This window comes from Podarcis gaigeae (assembly GCF_964106915.1).
Source record: "Podarcis gaigeae genome assembly, chromosome: 11".
Taxonomy (NCBI): domain Eukaryota; kingdom Metazoa; phylum Chordata; class Lepidosauria; order Squamata; family Lacertidae; genus Podarcis; species Podarcis gaigeae.
The window spans coordinates 36120009-36140187 of NC_139687.1; the positions used below are offsets into that span (position 1 = coordinate 36120009).

Genomic DNA, 20179 nt, shown 5'->3' on the forward strand with positions numbered 1-20179 from the left:
GATGATGCTGTTAAGGTGCTACACTCAATATGCCAGCAAGTTTGGAAAACTCAGCAGTGGCCAGAGGATTGGAGAAGATCAGTCTACATCCCAATCCCAAAGAAGGGCAGTGCCAAAGAATGCTCCAACTACCGCACAATTGCACTCATTTCACATGCTAGCAAGGTTATGCTTAAAATTCTACAAGGAAGGCTCAAGCAGTATGTGGACCGAGAACTCCCAGAAGTGCAAGCTGGATTTAGAAGAGGCAGAGGAACCAGAGACCAAATTGCAAACATGCGCTGGATTATGGAGAAAGCTAGAGAGTTCCAGAAAGACATCTACTTCTGCTTCATTGACTATGCAAAAGCTTTTGACTGTGTCGACCACGGCAAACTATGGCAAGTTCTTAAAGAAATGGGAGTGCCAGATCACCTCATCTGTCTCCTGAGAAATCTCTATGTGGGACAAGAAGCTACAGTTAGAACTGGATATGGAACAACTGATTGGTTCAAAATTGGGAAAGGAGTACGACAAGGCTGTATTTTGTCTCCCTGCTTATTTAACTTATATGCAGAATTCATCATGCGAAAGGCTGGGCTGGATGAATCCCTAGCCGGAATCAAGATTGCCGGAAGAAATATCAACAACCTCAGATATGCAGATGACACAACCTTGATGGCAGAAAGTGAGGAGGAATTAAAGAACCTTTTAATGAGGGTGAAAGAGGAGAGCGCAAAATATGGCCTGAAGCTCAACATCAAAAAAACGAAGATCATGGCCACTGGTCCCATCACCTCCTGGCAAATAGAAGGGGAAGAAATGGAGGTAGTGAGAGATTTTACTTTCTTGGGCTCAATGATCACTGCAGATGGTGACAGCAGCCACGAAATTAAAAGACGCCTGCTTCTTGGGAGAAGGGCAATGACAGGCCTAGACAGCATCTTGAGAAGTAGAGACATCACCTTGCCAACAAAGGTTCGTATAGTTAAAGCTATGGTTTTCCCAGTAGTGATGTATGGAAGTGAGAGCTGGACCATAAAGAAGGCTGATCGCCGAAGAATTGATGCTTTTGAATTATGGTGCTGGAGGAGACTCTTGAGAGTCCCATGGACTGCAAGAAGATCAAACCTCTCCATACTGAAGGAAATCAACCCTGAGTGCTCACTGGAAGGACAGATTGTGAAGCTGAGGCTCCAGTACTTTGGCCACCTCATGAGAAGAGAAGACTCCCTGGAGAAGACCCTGATGTTGGGAAAGATGGAGGGCACAAGGAGAAGGGGACGGCAGAGGACGAGATGGTTGGATAGTGTTTTCGAGGTTACCAGCATGAGTTTGAGCAAACTGCGGGAGGCAGTGGAGGACAGAGGTGCCTGGCGTTCTCTGGTCCATGGGGTCACGAAGAGTCGGACACGACTAAACGACTAAACAACAACAACAACAACAATCCTAATAATTTACCACATCTCAAGTTTACCATCAAGGATGAATCACTTAATTTAAATGTCAGAGTTGAACTCCAGGTTGTTTGCTTCAACCTAAATATCTGGAGCCATCACAAACACCTTGTGTATTGACTATACCTTCTGAATTCCGGGATGTTAATTCCTGCTGACATCCAACTACCCATCATGTTCCCAGAAAGCTTGAGAGGTAGATAGTGCATGGCTCAAGGGGATCAGTTACCATTGGTGCTACTTGTGAAGTAAAAAAAAGCAAAACAGAAAACTGACCCGTGTGATTTAGCAAGGCAGAGGTCACTAAGAAAAGCAGATTCAGTGCAATGGGACGATCAGAAATTGTGTTGATGGGTATCTAACAGCAAATTAGCAAAATATGAAATACTGAATAATAAACCAGCATTCAAGAGAAATAGGACAAAAATTATTTTATTATTGATTTATTAAAGGATTCATATAATCACTTTTCATATAATATGCAAATGGGCATACAACATAATTAATGTAATATAATAAGATTCATTAAAACAAACTCAAACACACAATAAGAAATTTAAAAAAGGCACTGTACAGAGTCAATGGGTCAAGAGAAGTTTTTTTCAGTATGGGAGAATCAGGGTTATAGCAAATATAGGGCAGGTACTAGAAGAAGATAAGAGGTTAAAATATGCAAAAGAAACGTGATTAGTAGGATTTTTTAATTGGAGGAGGTTGTGGATTTTGTTTTTAAAGGGAGGACATGTGATCCCTCACTTTCTGGCTGAAGTGGTCCAGTTAATGGAAAAGTACTTCTTCATGTTTGCCCAAAAGAATAAAATACATGTTATTTTTTTGTTTCTTGATAACATAGATAAGTTGTTTAATTTACTTGCCTTTAGAAGAACAGTTGATCACAAAAAATGTTTGCTTTCATAACATCTATATGAGCTAACAGGATGCAAAGTACAGTGGTACCTCGGGTTACATACGCTTCAGGTTACATATGCTTCAGGTTACAGACTCCGCTAACCCAGAAATAGTGCTTCAGGTTAAGAACTTTGCTTCAGGATGAGAACAGAAATTGTGCTCTGGCGGCGTGGAGGCAGCAGGAGGCCCCATTAGCTAAAGTGGTGCTTCAGGTTAAGAACAGTTTCAGGTTAAGAACAGACCTCTGGAATAAATTAAGTACTTAACCCGAGGTACCACTGTACTGTAGACTAATTCTCTCCCCCCCCCCCCCAAGTATTAGGGGCTTGACATGTAAGCCACTAAGAACATAATACATTAAAATAACTCTCGGTGAAGGAATCGGTGGCATTTGCTTCCACATGTGAACAAGACTACTAAGCCAAACCAAGGTTATACTTGCATGAGCAAGTGTGCTGGTGCAGTTAGAAAATTGCAGCTTCTCCCTTGTTTGTGCTGCTGTCATGCTATTGATAGCTAAACCTAGGTTTGACTAAGCATTGCATGAGAACCTGGGCTTGTGATTTGTCTTCCCAAGAAAAAAACATGAGTGATACGTCAAGAACAATACAATTTGTGGTTTGTCCATCCCACGCCTGTGCTGGAGAGGCTGCAATAGTATAACTACAACATTTCACATGTGGTGGATGTGTGTGTAAACATATAAACCCCTTCTGGCAGAGGGTATTTACAGAAAGAAATATTACCATTCAACATGTGGAATGTACCTCAAGTTTTGGATTGTTAACTATTTTTAAAGAAGGCCAGTTTGACCTCTGTTATTAAGAACAAATTACTTTTATTTTAGTAGCAGTACACCTATTACTGGCACAGAATTGGAAAGCATTGGAACGTATGTGTATTTCTCATTGGAAACAGAATGTAGGGTCTATTGCTGTATCAAAAAAATTAGCAAAGAGATTGCATCCATTGAATAATATAGATGATATAGACGATTTTGTTCAAATATGGTAAAATATAAAATTATAAACTATTTTACTGATAACCCTGAAAAATGGCAACCATCAAAATCACATATTGGAATTTGGCAAACTTAACTATGTAGATTGATCTACATCAAGGGGGTGGGATTTTGTTTTTGTATCTTTTTATGGTTTTTTAAAAATAATTGTTAATATATTGGAAATCAATTAAACTATATTTATTAAAAGAAAAAAAGAAAACTAACGACAGCAACATATTGTTTGTTTTGAGTGAGACAATCCCAGCTTTGCCCACAATGCTAAACCAAACCATGGCTTAGCTCTGGGTAGTATGTCAGAAGTGGGGAGGAGTGAAGTCCTGCACCAGCGTGCTTGCTCATTCACACTAAGCCATAGTTTGCCTTAGCATTAAGTGCGAACCAGACTGGTTTGTGTTACCCCAAGATGACGAGGTGTTTTTGTGCCATAGTTAGCATTTGACCAAAAATGTATAGGAAGTTATAGAAGTGAGATCCCCTTTTACAGAGCTGCTGACTGAAAATATGATTTCAAGCTCCTACACTGTAAGAGTTGAATTGGAAAGTATTAGTATACAGATGGGTCATTTAATTATAGTTGAACCAAATTTACACACACTGAATAATTTAGAAAGCTGAACTCCCTGGGCTCAGCAATTAAGAATAGCAGAAGAAAGCCAAGAAGATTAAGAAGCCAAATTAGCTTGTTCACAACAGGGAAAAGGCTATCTTGTTTGTACTTGTTACACAGATGCTGAAGGAGAATATCATATATTGTTAGATACTAAAATAAAATGAACTCACTTGAGTACTTTTCCATAAACCCTGCAACTATTATATGCTATTTAACGAGCAAGCTAAATAATCTCATTGGATGAGCTTATGGTGTAAAACATGGGATATGTGTTGCAGCCTGCTTGAGTATGTGGTCTCCACTACTGAATTCTTAGTATGCAACATTAGTATTAATAAAATCAGGTACTCTTCTTTGAACCAAATGCTACGCATCTGAAAAAAGGGCAAATATCTAGCAATAAAAGTGTATGAGAAAGATTTAGAGCCTAGGCTATGTTCATTTACACAAAACACTAACCTGTGGTTTGTTTTTACCATCATTGACATCTGTAGCTAGTGTTACAGGATAGATATCTATAAGTACAGAAGAGAAATGCTGAATGGTGTACCATTTCAGTTAGAATTGCAGCTGCCTTTTGAACCTTCAGAAAACATGTAAGATATTTGTTTGCCAGGTTTCTGATGTATCCCCTTATCAAGCTATTTTCATTTTCATTTTCTATTCCACTGGAAAGATTGCTCCTTTTGCTATATATTTGGCATATCGTGTTCTTATCTGTGAAATCTCCCCATTCTGCCAGAATCATATTCCACAAGGAAGAATCTGCTGTTATTAACAAGGTTTTTATTGCCACACCATTTCTAATGAATTATGGATATATCATTTGAAAGGTTTCAGTTCTATAGGTAACTTACCATGATGATATGTCCACAGGTAGACTGTGATAACACAGTTGTTATCTTTAGATGTCATGATAAACCATGACAGGAACAAACCCAGGCATATTCAGACGAGTGCTTTTCTCCAACGCAGCCTTGAGAAGTTTGGAAGTGTTCATTTGATTAATCACATGCTGTCATGTTGTCCGAACCTGGCAAACTTGGGTTAAACTTAACTATGGTTTGTTTGAAACAAGCACATTTCAAACCATGAGTTATTAAGTCGGCTTTCATTAAAGTGGCCTTGTGATCTTGTTTATTGAGGACATCCCTCTGTTTTGAAAGGATGTCAGAAGGTGCCCTCTATTAGAAGTACAATATTATTAGGCCATTTGTCCTATGTATATGTATATTATGTCAGGTGTGCGGCAGGTGGGGCTTGACTGAAAGGGGTTTTGCAGGTGCAGCAATTTCCAGTTGGTTGGTTGGTTTTGGGGAAACACTGTGCAAAGAACTTTGCCAGCCTTACATTTGGCTCTTGGGAAGCAATACACTACCTGTCAGGCATTTGGGAAGTGCTGTTAATCACCTGATGTCATTATGATATCACATGATTGACAAGTGAGTTGTTCTGGTCATCCAACATCCACAAACATTCGGGACATGTTTATTTATATCTCCCACTTGGAGTTTGAAGTGGTGCAATCTACCATACCACGTTAAGATTCTGTCATCTTCTACTGTATGTGTCCTGCCAAGATCTTGGTGAAGAAGACTTTTTCTGGCTTCAGCAGCAGTTGCTCCTAGTGTGGCTACTATTGAAAATCAACCCAAACATGATTGTGAAGGTAGACATAACTCCTAAATAGCAGCTTCTCCTTATCCCAGTCAGGGCACAAGTACAGCTGCAACCCTATGCAAATTACATGGAAATAAGCCCCACTGAAGGGATGTGGGTGGTGCTGTGGGTTAAATCACAGAGCCTAGGACTTGCTGATCAGAAGGTCGGCGGTTCGAATCCCCGCGACAGGGTGAGCTCCCATTGCTCGGTCCCTGCTCCTGCCAACCTAGCAGTTTGAAAGCACGTCAAAGTGCAAGTAGATAAATAGGTACCACTCCTGCGGGAAGGTAAACGGCGTTTCCGTGCGCTGCCCTGGTTCACTACAAGCGGCTTAGTCATGCTGGCCACATGACCCGGAAGCTGTACGCCAGCTCCCTCAGCCAATAAAGCGAGATGAGCGCCGCAACCCCAGAGTCGGTCACGACTGGACCTAATGGTCAGGGGTCCCTTTACCTTTACTTTTAAGCCCCACTGAACACAATGGGATCAGTTTCTGGTGTTTATAGGATCAGGTTGCAAGGCTCTTTTGGGCCATGTAAATTTATTAGCCTCTCACTTGTTTTCAAATACGTCTGGGATTTCAAAGGCCGAAGTGATGACTGGGGGTGGGGGGATTTTCGGAAGGCAGCCGTTTGTCCTGGATCTTTGGCAAGTAAACCAAGAAATCAAGCTCAGCAACTTTGGGGATATCCGAACTTCTTGAAATATGGCAACCCTAGGTTAATCCTGACATGTTTAGGGAAGCTTTTAATATTTGATTAATTATTATATTTTAATATTTCATTGGAAGCCGCCCAGAGTGGCTGGGGAAACCCAGCCAGATGAGTGGAGAATAAATAAATTATTATTATTAGTAGTAGTAGTAGTAGCAGCAGTAGTAGTAGTAGTAGTACACCCAGAGGCATGAAATCCACTTCCCTGTGTTGTATTCCCCAATGGAGAGACTGTTGTATCAATCATATAGCTCTTTCCTACTCAGCTGTCATCTTCTCAGAATTGTGTGTACCTGTTTTAATTTGCATTTCTAGATGTAAAGGATTAATGTATCAGGTGGCGTTCATGTCCCCAGCACTTCGAAGCCTCTCCCCTTATGGTACATCCTCTGCTTAAACATAATTATATAGATGGCCAGGTATAGATATATTTAAAACTAGTTGATTTCAGCAAAAACAGTGGGATCACTTTTCTAAAACATTTAGATCTGACACATCTGCTGTATTTCAGCTTCTATTTTATAAAGGTATATACAGCGTGACTAGTAATGTAATATTTCCCATTTTAGTACTCCAGTTTCAGCCTATGCATACTTTTGGATGTGATTTCTTAACTTATTTGTTGGTCTTTTCCTAATACACAGCGCAACTTATATGTGCATAGACACCAGGAAAGATAGGTTAAGAATTAAAAATAACAATTGGTATCTGTGAGAAAGTCCTCACTAATAGCATTTCCTCTTTTCTCATATTTACTTTAGCAACTGTTTTAAAATTGCAGTTACAATTCATCTCCATGACTAAGCAAAAAAAGAAAGAAAGATGGTCTCATTCTTTGCACACTGACGGCATGCAGTTACTGTAAGGAAACCCCTGTTACAGTAGGAATGTAGGAAGGGTAGTTGTACAAATGAGCTCAGTTATCTAACAGCAGCAGACATAGCTGGACATGATTCTTGCTGCCTTGTGATAACATGCTGCATAATGCAGATCGGAATGGGGAGCCACAAAAACTCAACGATTGATCTGCAATTCCTAATAGTCATAGCAAAATGAAAGAAAGAAATCCAATTTCAGCTATAGCAACACACAGAGCATATATATTTCACGGGTGATATGGATAACATGAATAGACCTCAAAGTGAAGACCTATTAATTACAAAGCTGTTTGGGGAGAATGCTCTCTAGTTTGTTCCTTACTCAACAATCAATTAGAAATTAATTTTGACACAATCAGAATAAATCACATTATATGCGCAGCCAGCAAAATGTTGGAAGGAGCTTTGTCGCATTGGTTGTTATTTTTTTAAAGCTACCCATTACTTGGCTCTATGTTTACCTGTTTGTTATGTAACTTCATTGTTAGTACTGATGCCATTCTTTCCTCCAAGCAAAAGGAAGCTCTTCTGTTCTTTTCAAATGTAGCCTTCCATTCCATGCTCGACCCACTGATCCATTCTCTGATGTACTTGCTTTGCTGTTTCTTTCCTAGTTCACCACCATTTGATACTTCCAGTGAGCATTACGTGTTTGCCAGTCAGTTCCTTCCTTAGAACTTCTAAGTCACTTAACAGACAGACCCCAGACAAATCTGGCAATTGTTTTTTTTTTTTAAATGATGAAATAATTTTTTAAAGCTTGTTTTAAAAGTGTAGGGCATGGGTAGGCAAACTAAGGCCCAGGGGGCGGATCTGGCCCAATCGCCTTCTAAATCCGGCCCACGGACAGTCCGGGAATCAGCGGGTTTTTACATGAGTAGAATGTGCCCTTTTATTTAAAATGTATCTCTGGGTTATTTGTGGGGCATTGGAATTCATTCTTTCTTTTTTCAAAATATAGTCCAGCCCCCCACATGTTCTGAGGGACAGTGGGCTGGCCCCCTGCTTAAAAAGTTTGCTGACCCCTGGTGTAGGGGAAAGAATTGCGATGAGGAAACATACTGCTATGAGTTTGTGGGCTGTGTGTCTGTGGGTAGGCTGTATGCCTCCTAATTCTTGGATCCATCATGGATTCAATTCCTGGAATAGCCAGGTGAGCTTCCTGGTGTGGTAATGGCCCTCTAGGTATGGGTCATTAAGGTAGCAAAGGAAGTGGCTTTGTGCCAGACAACAAAATGGGCAGGCCTCTCTCCCTCAACTGTCTGTCAGTTACAATGACAAAAAGTTTGGAGTTTGAGTTGAGGTGTGAGCTAGAAGTTCATTTCATTGCTTTAAAGAAGTTGAAATGGGGGGTTTTTCATCCAAATGAAGGAACATTCATTGAGGAGCACTTCTGTATTCTAACAACTCACATTTCTTGGTGTGAATAGGCAGATGTGTAAACCAGCTGCTCTTTTGCTTCACTACCTCTTCAACATAAATTATGAAATGCAGTTATAAGTGGGAAGATGAAATGTGGGAAATGTTCAGAAAGAAAAATACATACATATTTGGAAATACTGCATCCATGTCAGAAATGCTTAGTGTAATTTCTGAAAAGATAGAAAACTTATGCCAGATAAACAGATTCATGGCAGGTAACATAGCAGAGATGCGGAGACAATAATATAGCACTGAAAAGATTGAGATTTTTTCCTCTTCTTCATGCCATCGAGGCATTGAACTTGCCCCATTGCTGTTTTCCAGGCTCGCTCTGTTCAGCTTAGAAATGCTGCAGAATTATTTCACTTTGATGCCAACAACTAATGTTAGGTAAAGGTAAAGGGACCCCTAACCATTAGGTCCAGTTGTGGCCGACTCTGGGGTTGTGGCACTCATCTCGCAAACCATAGCAGCGCACAGAAGCACCGTTCACCTGCCCGCCAGAGCGGTACCTATTTATCTACTTGCACTTTGATGTGCTTTCAAACTACTAGGTTGGCAGGAGCAGGGACTGAGCAACGGGAGCTCACCCCATCGCAGGGATTTGAACTGCCAACCTTCTGATCGGCAGGTCCTAGGCTCTGTGGTTTAACCCACAGTGCCACCCGCATCCCAGTTAACAACACACAAATATAGATAAAATGAATCTAAGGAGACGTAGCATGGTGGAAAGGCTATGGTTCTGATTTAGTAGCAGTTAGAAAATAATGGTACTGCAATGTTTAGTCAATTCAACATGCCATCAGTCAATCAGGCAGGTTTTGTTTTTTTTTTTAAAAAAAAGTTAATTACTTTTTAAAACAAGTACATACAAACAGTACTGGTGGGCGCTATCATAGAACAGGTATACAAAAAGTAATAAAGCTGATCTGGGATTTTTGTAAGTACTTGCATTAAAAAACAGTGCTTTGTTTGTTGCAGAAATATAATTATTGTAATTGTTTGAATAGTTTTAGTAATTGGTTTAATTATTTTATTATTGTACTTTTCTTATATTGCTGTTCTAATATGAATCTTGTAACATGCCCGGTGATCCGGGCACATGAAGGGTAGTTTAGAAATATAGTAAACAAGTAAAACTAAAAGTAAAAAGTAATGTGCATAATCTCAAAATTGAGTGTTGTTTCCCTTCAGGATGATTGATGTTTTATTAATATGCAAATACGTTACATTATTACTCAGACAGTTACCGTAAATTTCGCTCTATAACACGCAGATTTTTTCTCCTAAAAAGGAAGGGGAAATGTCTGTGCGTGTTATAGAGCGAATGTGTGGTCCCTGGAGCCGAAAAATCAAGCAAAAATCAAATCGCGGGGCTGCACGCTGCACAGAGAAGCGAAACTTGAAAAGAGGAAGCAGCTGCTTTCCTGCATTCTGCCTCAGGGTCTTACTGCCCACCCTGCTCTGTTTCCTTGCTGTGTTTGCTGAAACGGAACAAAGAGCAGGGAAAGCCCCTCCCCTCCAGGCAAGCTCCGGTGCTGCTGGGGGAGAGGGAGAGAGAGGGGGGAAGGGAGAGAGAGGGGGGGGAGGGAGCGAGGGAGGGAGGGAGGGAGGGAGGGAGAGAGAGAGAGAGAGAGAGAGAGAGAGAGAGAGAGATGGCTGGCTGGCTGGCTGGCTTGGGTGGGGGAAAACTTTTGCCTTCCTTTCCTCCCTACCCCTCTCCTGCATTCTTAGCCAGCTGCTTCTCTGCACACCCCTCTCCTGCTCCTTGTCCCTTCTGTGTTTTTCCTTCCGTCCCCACTTAAAATGTGGTTACAAAGCATAGATCCTCAGGATCTTTGCATTGGGTCACCCCAAATTCACCATCAGATCACATAGCATGTCCATGGCTACAGCCTGCCCCCCCAAAATCACGCACCCACTGTTGCCTGGGGCTGCAATGGTGCAAAAATGTGGTTAAAAAGCATGGATCCACATGGATCCTCAGGATCTTTGCATTGGTTCACCCCAAATTCACCATCAGATCACATAGCATGTCCATGGCTACAGCCTGCACCAAAAAAATCACGCACCCACTGTTGCCTGGGGCTGCAATGGTGCAAAAACGTGGTTAAAAAGCATGGATCCACAGGGATTCTCAGGATCCTTGCATTGGGTCACCCCAAATTCACCATCAGATCACATAGCATGTCCATGGCCACAGCCTGCCCCCCCAAAATCACGCACCCACTGTTGCCTGGGGCTGCAATGGTGCAAAAACGTGGTTAAAAAGCATAGATCCACAGGGATTCTCAGGATCTTTGCATTGGGTCACCCCAAATTCACCATCAGATCACATAGCATGTCCATGGCTACAGCCTGCACCAAAAAATCACGCACCCACTGTTGCCTGGGGCTGCAATGGTGCAAAAATGTGGTTAAAAAGCATGGATCCACAGGGATTCTCAGGATCCTTGCATTGGGTCACCCCAAATTCACCATCAGATCACATAGCATGTCCATGGCTACAGCCTGCCCCCCCAAAATCACGCACCCACTGTTGCCTGGGGCTGCAATGGTGCAAAAATGTGGTTAAAAAGCATGGATCCACATGGATCCTCAGGATCTTTGCATTGGGTCACCCCAAATTCACCATCAGATCACATAGCATGTCCATGGCTACAGCCTGCACCAAAAAAATCACGCACCCACTGTTGCCTGGGGCTGCAATGGTGCAAAAACGTGGTTAAAAAGCATGGATCCACAGGGATTCTCAGGATCCTTGCATTGGGTCACCCCAAATTCACCATCAGATCACATAGCATGTCCATGGCTACAGCCTGCACCAAAAAATCACGCACCCACTGTTGCCTGGGGCTGCAATGGTGCAAAAATGTGGTTAAAAAGCATGGATCCACAGGGATTCTCAGGATCCTTGCATTGGGTCACCCCAAATTCACCATCAGATCACATAGCATGTCCATGGCTACAGCCTGCCCCCCCCAAATCACGCACCCACTGTTGCATGGGGCTGCAATGGTGCAAAAACGTGGTTAAAAAGCATAGATCCACAGGGATTCTCAGGATCTTTGCATTGGGTCACCCCAAATTCAACATCAGATCACATAGCATGTCCATGGCTACAGCCTGCACCAAAAAAATCACGCACCCACTGTTGCCTGGGGCTGCAATGGTGCAAAAACGTGGTTACAGAGCATGGATCCACAGGGATTCTCAGGATCTTTGCATTGGGTAATCCCAAATTCACCATCAGATCACATGTCTGTGGCCACAGCATGAAGCCCAAAAATGATACATCCACTGTTTCATTCAGAATGTTTTTTCCCTTGTTTTCCTCCTCTAAAAACAATGTGCGTGTTATGGTCAGGTGCGTGTTATAGAGCGAAAAATACGGTATTTGGCTACTGGTTTTTGTGTGTGTGACAACCCTATTTTAGACAGCATACTAACAATAATTTCTAAGAGCAAGAGACTAGACTGTCAGGAAGTTCTTATTAGTTCTTTGTAGAAAACTGGGTATATTAATAAAATATATCAATGTCTCAAAAAGTAATAATTAAGCATAATCTAAATTGAATTATTGCACTGTTCAAAGCCAGATGTTGCATTTCTATAAAGGCAGAAGATTTGCTGCTGTGTCTGTTTTGTCATGCCAAGACACACTGTCCCCCCTTTTCACCCCTATTACTGCACCCGCTTGATGGGGAAATTTGGGGTCTGAGGTAAAAATAACTTGTTAAAATCCAGGTCCCCATTATGGCTGGCCTTGTCCTTACCTCTTAGTGACAGTATTCCTCACTTGTAAAATATGAGGTGTTTGTGCATCTATGCTAGCCACTTCAAGAGTTTTGTGTTAGAATCTCTGATCTATGCAGATGCTGACTGACTTGTTTTGCACCTGGCTCTGATTAGTGGATCTCAGAATTCTAGTAAAAAACAAAGTGGATCCCACAAATCCAAAGACTGCCCATTCTTGATTTAAATGATGTTTTAAATGTGTTTAGGGGGAATTAGGCTGGTTCACAGGACACAGTAAGCCAAATTTGAAAGCCAAGAACAAGCCAAAAGCAAACTTTGGCTACTATATATATCTATATATATCCTGCCCATCTGGCTAGGTTCCCCCAGCTTACAACATATATAAAAACACAACAAAACATCAAACATTAAAAAACAAAATACCCTATACAAGCAACAAACCAACCAACCAATAAATCAATAGAAACCAATAACAATAATAATGATGATGATAATAATAAACAGTTTACAATTATACCCAAATTAAAGTAATCGCCAGCCCCAGCTAAACAATTTAACCAACCCCAACCTGATAAAAATGAAGCAGAGGAACCAAAATTAGAACCTTTAAAAACATTTCAGCCAGTTGCCCCAACCCAAGAGTTATTCCAGCAATGTCCCTCTGGTCTTGCAGGAGCCTTTTAGCTGTTTAGGGTGAGTGTGGGCTCCGCCTCCTAGGCCAGGTGCAAATAGGCCTTGCAGCAGGGAGTGCTCTTCCTTCTAGCACTCATAGTTTGTGTGGAGAGAGCTTAGCCATGAGTCTTGGATTGGATAGCCTGCTAAGCCAAACCTTGGCTCAGTGTAGTCTGCTATAGCAGTGAAAAAGACCAGGGAGGAGCAAAGTAGCTGCAAACTCTTCTCTGTAAGCAAACATGTTTTTCCTCTCAGTAAGCCACTGTTTGGCTTACCATTGTGTAATGAAAACAGAGTTAAGTTCCTTTTTATCAGAGCGTTTTCAAGAAAGACAAAATGACACAAATCTCATAAGAGTACAATCCTTTATTATTTAACAAGCAATAAGCAATAAGAACTCATTCACTCACTCATTCATTCATTGCTTTCATACCTACCAGATGGTTGGACCCACTAAAAGAGATGGCCAGTCTCTTTTAAGAGTCTATAGACAGCATCCTCCTGCAGGTAGGACAGCATGCAAAGTTCCCAAGGCCTTCCCAAGGCTCAGGTCCCTGTATGGTTACATTGTCTTGTATTGAAGGGGGTTGATAGCTGTCATCATGCTGGTTCCTCAAATAGATAAGAATAGTTATAGTTGAAAAGAGTCTGTTTTCTGTTATGTTGTCATACTGTCTTTATGAATAGCATGTTTCTTTCAACATGTCTTTTTTAAGAACAGTCATTTATCTCAATCATCTTCTCACTTTGTCCCCTGATTCACCCAGACATGTTGTCATACTGCTCATCCTGTCTTGCAAAGTCCAGTAAATGGTTCACTGTTCATCCATTCTGTTTAGCTGGCTCAATATTCAATAGTTTGATAATGGTTCTTTATCTCAGACCAGCCAGTGTGGTGTAGAGGTTAAGAGCAGTAGACTCATAATCAGGTGAACCAGGTTCGCATCTCCGCTCCTTCACATGCAGCTGCTGGGTGACCTTGGGCTAGTCACACTTCTTTGAAGTCTCTCAGCCCCACTCACCTCACAGAGTGTTTGTTGTGGGGGAGGAAGGGAAAGGAGAATGTTAGCCACTTTGGGCTCGACTGCTTCGGGTAGTGATAAAGCGGGATATCAAGGTCCAGTCGTGGCCGACTCTGGGGTTGCGGTGCTCATCTCGCTTTATTGGCATACAGCTTCCGGGTCATGTGGCCATCATGACTGAGCCACTTCTGGCGAACCAGAGCAGCACACGGAAACGCCGTTTACCTTCCTGCCTGAGCGGTACCTATTTATCTACTTGCATTTTGATGTGCTTTCGAACTTCGAGGTTGGTAGGAGCAGGGACCGAGCAACGGGAGCTCATTCTGTCACGGGGATTCGAACCGCCAACCTTCTGATCGGCAAGTCCTAGGCTCTGTGGTTTAACCCACAGCGCCACCCCGTTCCTTTCAATGCAATAGTCCTTTGTAAATTAATTTAAGCAGTTCTTTATCTTTGATTCAATAACTTCTTTTATTCATTTATTCTTCAGACCCACTAATCATCCGGTTCTCATTCATACTTCAGACATTCATATCCATTCATACCAGCAGACATACTAAATATAACATCAATTATAAAATGAGATCATCTTTACATCTGGTTCTCAGACTGTTCCTGTGACTTAAAAACAGCTTAGTAAATCACATATATTCTGTAAGAGATTCAGTATATACCTGAACATTAATATTGTATTAATATTGTATCATTTGTTACATATAAGTGCCACCCTTATGAGGATTCCTTCCTATCCAACCTTATCAGAATATAAGATAAAGCGTCAAAGGGTCTGCTTTGTAACTGAAGGAACACACAATTAACATAGTGTGCATACTGTTGCTTGATACCTTGGGGAACTCAAAACTAACTATATTGAAAGCACACCCTTAATACTAACATAACACCTTTATTCATACACAATTTATGAAAAACACCTTTTTATCCTAAGAACTGTATACTAGGGCAGTGCAATATACGGTTTTCAATATCAATATTCAATATTGGAGGCAGTTCACATATCTGGCCAAGTCATACTAAATTGTCAGGTGTGGTACAAGCAGGCAAGACTAACCTATAACTTTGCATCCATGAGTACTGAGGCACTTTGGGCCTAAAGAGGACCCTTCCCCTCAGGGAGCCATTAAGTATTCACCACCTGAATTTTGCAAAGATTATCCAAACAAAATGTATTAAGAAATAAGTTCAAGTTCTTGGTGTGTGTGTGTGTGTGTGTGTGTGTGTGTGTGTGTGTGTGAGAAGTCTGGGAGTTATGGGTTAAGGACTGATTGAAAATGAAGCAGTGTGACAAGTTTTGCAGGCACAAGCAAGATTGAAAGAGGGATCATGTGGAATGCCCTGATAATACCATGAGCACAGATAATTATGAATATGCAATAAAAAGGATGTCTGGAAGGGCCCTGAGTTGAGGTCTGTCCATCTCTACTGCTCTGCTCCTTCCTCAAAGAGCTCTAGAAATTAAGGAAATTCTCTGTTAAGCACTATTTCCCCCTCCCCACACATCTCCTGTTCCCAGGACCTGGCTGCCCATAAGGTGGGCTGAAGCAGCTGCCTTTGGCAACAGAAATCCAAGAGGCAGCACCCCCATGGGTGCAGAGAAGCAGCAACAGCAGCAGTGGTGGCTTCTTGTGAGATGTTGCCAAGACCTTGAGAAATTTCTCACAGTGCATGAGATTTCGTGAGAACTAGCTGGAATCCATTGCTGCTGCTTTGCAGGCACTGCCATGCAAACCAACTAAAAGAAGCTTCGGTAGGGTGAAAGGCACTTTCCCATTTTGCCTCAGGTGTGGGAAATGAGGTGCACTGTCCCTGCCAGTTCCTGAAAATTTTTAGCCCTTCCCCCCTCAACAGAAGGGGGGGAGAAGAGAAGAATGGGAAGAAAGAACTGCCTGTAATGAAACACTGAAGGATCACAAAGTGATTTAGCTTTGTGAGGGAATATGAGGCATAATTAATAATCAGTATTGTATGTAGGCTTTGGATAGAATCAGTTCTCTTGTTCCCTATCCTGACTTCCAGCATTTTCTTGTCAGGCTAAGCTTTCAGTTACGAATTACACAAAATCACATTACCTTTACATGATATATTGCACAACGCAAACTCTGCATGCTGAGGTCACCTTCTTTACAGTGTCGTTTTCATGAGATGTTTTGGGAAATGTCAGGCAGATTTTAAATCAAAGATGTTTCACTCATGAGCTGCTCTCAGAACATAATACACTATCACTTAATCATTGGAAATCATGTTATTGTGTGGCTGCAATTCCTCCCTTTTCCTGTCTTAGCAGAATTCTAAATCATTGTGATAAGAGTGTATGGGAGGAAGGTCTCAGTGCCTGAAAAGATGTGTGGCTTTCTTTCTAATTGGATCGCCTTCACTATGTGTTGGCCTTCAAGTGTCATTAATTTCTTATACAGTTGTACCTCAGAAGTCGAACGGAATCCATTCTGGAAGTCTATTTGACTTCCAAAATGTTCGGAAACCAAGGCGAGGCTTCCGATTGGCTGCAGGAAGCTCCTGCAGCCAATCAGAAGCTGTGTCAGATGTTCGGGTTCCAAAGAACGTTCTCAAACCGGAACACTCACTTCTGGGTTTGCGGCGTTCGGGAGTCAAAACATTTGACTCACAATGCATTTGGGATCCAAGGTACGACTGTAGATGAAACACTTAAGAACACAAGTTGGAATCCCTTAGACAGTGTGAAGACTTCACAGCAGGTGTGGGGTAGTATTTTCAAACTGAGTGCTGCATTCCCTCACAGCTAACTGCTTGGGAGCCATAGGCCAACAGTGTGCATAGCCAAGACAAAATGGAGTGTGGACACATTCCTGCATTTCTCTCTCACACACACCTCTCTCTCTCTCTCTCTCTCTCTCTGTGTGTGTGTGTGTGTGTGTGTGTGTGTGAGAGAGAGAGAGAGAGAGAGAGAGAGAGAATCCTGCCACACACTGCATACAAACATGCATACAATTCGGCTTGAAAACAGCCAGAATAGGAGTGATCTTCTGGCGGATTGTCCCTGAGGGGTGGGGGGAAGCGTTAACCTGGCCATCCCCAAATGGACTCTTAGGGAAGATTGGCCCACCTCACTGCAACAATTATGTTTTAAACCCTCCCCTTCCCAGCTGCATGCCCAGTGGCGTAGCGTGGGTTGTCAGCACCCGGGGCAAGGCAAGTAATTTGCGCCCCCTAACCCATGGATTTGCGCCCCCTAACCCTAATCCCCAGATGTTGCGCCCGGTGCGGCCGGCCCCCCCTGCACCCCCACGCTACGCCACTGTGCATACCCCCTTCTGTTAATTCCCCTCTTCTGTTTGAAACAGGACTTTGATAGGAGTGAATAAATGCTTTTTTGCAAGCCTGATTGTAGCAGGGGAGGGGTTAGCGGGAGAGCCCCAGGGAATGAATCCGACATGCAAGCTTGCAGTTCCCCACTCTTCCTTCACAGAGGGAAAACCAAATCCCCACAGTGTGCCATGTTATTTGAGGTGGATGAACAGTTTTATGCAACAATATTGCTTTAAATGAATGCACAGAAGGGCATTCAGTGAATGCAGTCTTCTTGTACTCTAAAATTAAGGATCTGAAAGCTTGAAAAGACACAAAAAGATGCACAATTTTGTATCTCCAAGAGCTCTACATGTTTGGATGAACACTTGGTCAAGAGAAGTAGGGTCAGTATGTATGCTTTTGCTATCCCTCTGATGTATTCATTGAGCATGTGATTATGTTTACATTCCTAAATACACTTTGGAAATGGACTACTCCCCCAATACTTAGGAAATAGAAGCCCTGGGAAACAGTAAAGGGGAAACTACATTTTCCAGCACCCCTGGTGGCTACCTTGCAGTCATAGCTACATGCTGGGTAGGTGGAAGGAAAGAGAGATCAGGGAGCTGGGGGGGGGGAGGTAGAGCTTTTTCCCTCTCAAGAGAGTGGGAGGGTATTTGAAATAAGACAGGAAGGGAAGGAAGAAGAAGCTGACTTCTCCCATTTGGACTGAAATCCAAGCCTAAAAATGAGATGTGGCTGTAATCCTCACCTTGTATTTTGAGGTAAACATTACCAGTTGCTCTTATTAGGTCTTCCAAACGACGAATTTCAAAATTCAACAGCGCTCCTCATTATAAACAGCAGGACTGAGGAACAGCAAATAGTACTATATATCAAGCTACTATTTTCTTTTTGGAAATGCTTCAGTTACCTTTCATAATACATATTTGTATCTGTAATATGTTCGTGACACACAAACCCATGTGTTTTAAACTGTATGTTGGAAAGTGACGCTACTGCATGTAAATGAGAGAAGCCAGCAAAACTACCTGAACGTTTTTTGCTTTCCCCTTTCGGGTTCCTTCCTTGTGTCATCAGGAGCTATTTACTCTGCAGGAGCCTTTCTGCAGTGCACCAGTTCTCTGCTTTTGGTGCACTCTTGGTTAGCAATAGTGTTAATCCATGGGGAACTGGCGGGCAGATAGTCTTGCCTCTTGAGCAACGGTGACTGTAGATCCTGTGTTCTTTTTTAGTTTTGTGATTCTATGCAGAACAAACAAAACTTAAAATATTTTCTTGTGTTTATTTTTCTTCTCCTAGATCTTGTTTTGGAACCGAATGTGTCTTGGGAGCCTCTTGCTGCTGCTCTCCAGCTCACAATAGTTCCCTTGCACACGGAATCAGTTCAGTCACACATTGATTAACACAAGATGGATGGAGCTTACAAGATGGAAGATAATACTTCATTAGTGAGAGGGGCTCAGGACATTGCCAAGGTAGTCAAGAAACAGACAGGGAGGAAAGGGAATGCAGTTGTAGAGAAGGCTCAAGACGAATATACGGAAAGATCTTACAATAGATTCCAAGGCAGAGAAGATGATGAATACTATACCCAAGAAGGAAATTACGGTGGGGAGGCGAATGAAGATGAAGGATCAAGTGATGCGACTGAAGGGCATGATGAAGATGATGAGATTTATGAGGGGGAATATCAGGGAATCCCAAACGCGACCCAGAACAAGGATGGGATCGGAGCCTTAGGTCAGCCTGTACGAGACGACTACAAAGATCGTCTTGAACTGGAAACGGAGAGAAAAGCTGATGAAGAAGAATTGGCACAGCAGTATGAGCTCATCATTCAGGAATGTGGGCATGGACGTTTTCAGTGGGCCCTCTTCTTTGTTCTTGGGATGGCGCTGATGGCTGACGGGGTGGAAGTTTTTGTGGTTGGATTTGTATTGCCCAGTGCTGAGACAGACATGTGTATCCCTAATTCTGGATCAGGATGGCTTGGTGAGTATTATTTACATCCTCGCCAGGCTTGTGTCATAAATTAGACAGATATTGTCTAGTATGTATTTGACAGTGCTCCTTCTGATGAAAACAAATAACTATCTTTGCTTTGTTAGCTCTGTGTGTGAGGTATTTTAAGATACCACCGTGGCTCTCTTTTGTTTTGTTGTATGTGTAAAAAGAAAAGATTTTCCTCTGCCCTTAGTCATGACCAATAAAAATAAGTAGCTGTTCCTAAATCATAGGACAAAAAAACCCGCAGGCTTATGAATCCAAAATAAATATAATGTGTTGATAACGTGCTGCATAGTTTAGTATCAAGAATACATGTCAATACTGTGTAACAAAGAGATGGAAGAAAGAGCCTCATCATTAAGAGTGTTTGAATAGAACTGGGTGCAAGTGGCCTCTTAAAATTATCTATTGGCAAAGAAATTGGTGGTGGACCTGGGGGAGGAGAAATTATTGAACACTTTCTCTGGGAGTGGGGCTTTCCATTAGTAGTGGCAGTAGCTTGGCTTTGTCCCTCTCCCCCTTTGATACTATAAGTGGCAGCTGCAGCCAAGTTTGTTGGCAGCTTGGCTGCCATTTTGCATCCTCCTGGCCCTAGTGTCATTCTGGAAGAATAATGGTGGCCATAACAAAAAATATTATTGGAGAATATCATTTGCTTTTTTTCAAGGGGTGGGGTGTGTGAAAAAGAAAAAGGAAATCCCAGAAATTTTCTCAGAAAAATCTGTTTTGAGAAATCTCAGCTCGGTTTGTTTCCAT

The 20179-nt window shown here is 42.1% G+C and overlaps 1 protein-coding gene across 1 annotated transcript in view; it reads left to right on the forward strand.

The window, feature by feature from the left end:
* The window catches only part of SV2C (synaptic vesicle glycoprotein 2C), a 98932-nt gene that overhangs the window by 13288 nt on the left and 65465 nt on the right, over positions 1-20179 (forward strand). The window contains exon 2 of the mRNA XM_083703206.1: positions 18716-19408. Coding sequence (XP_083559332.1) covers positions 18826-19408 — 583 coding nt within the window. The 5' untranslated portion in view covers positions 18716-18825. The remainder of the gene's footprint in view (positions 1-18715; positions 19409-20179) is intronic.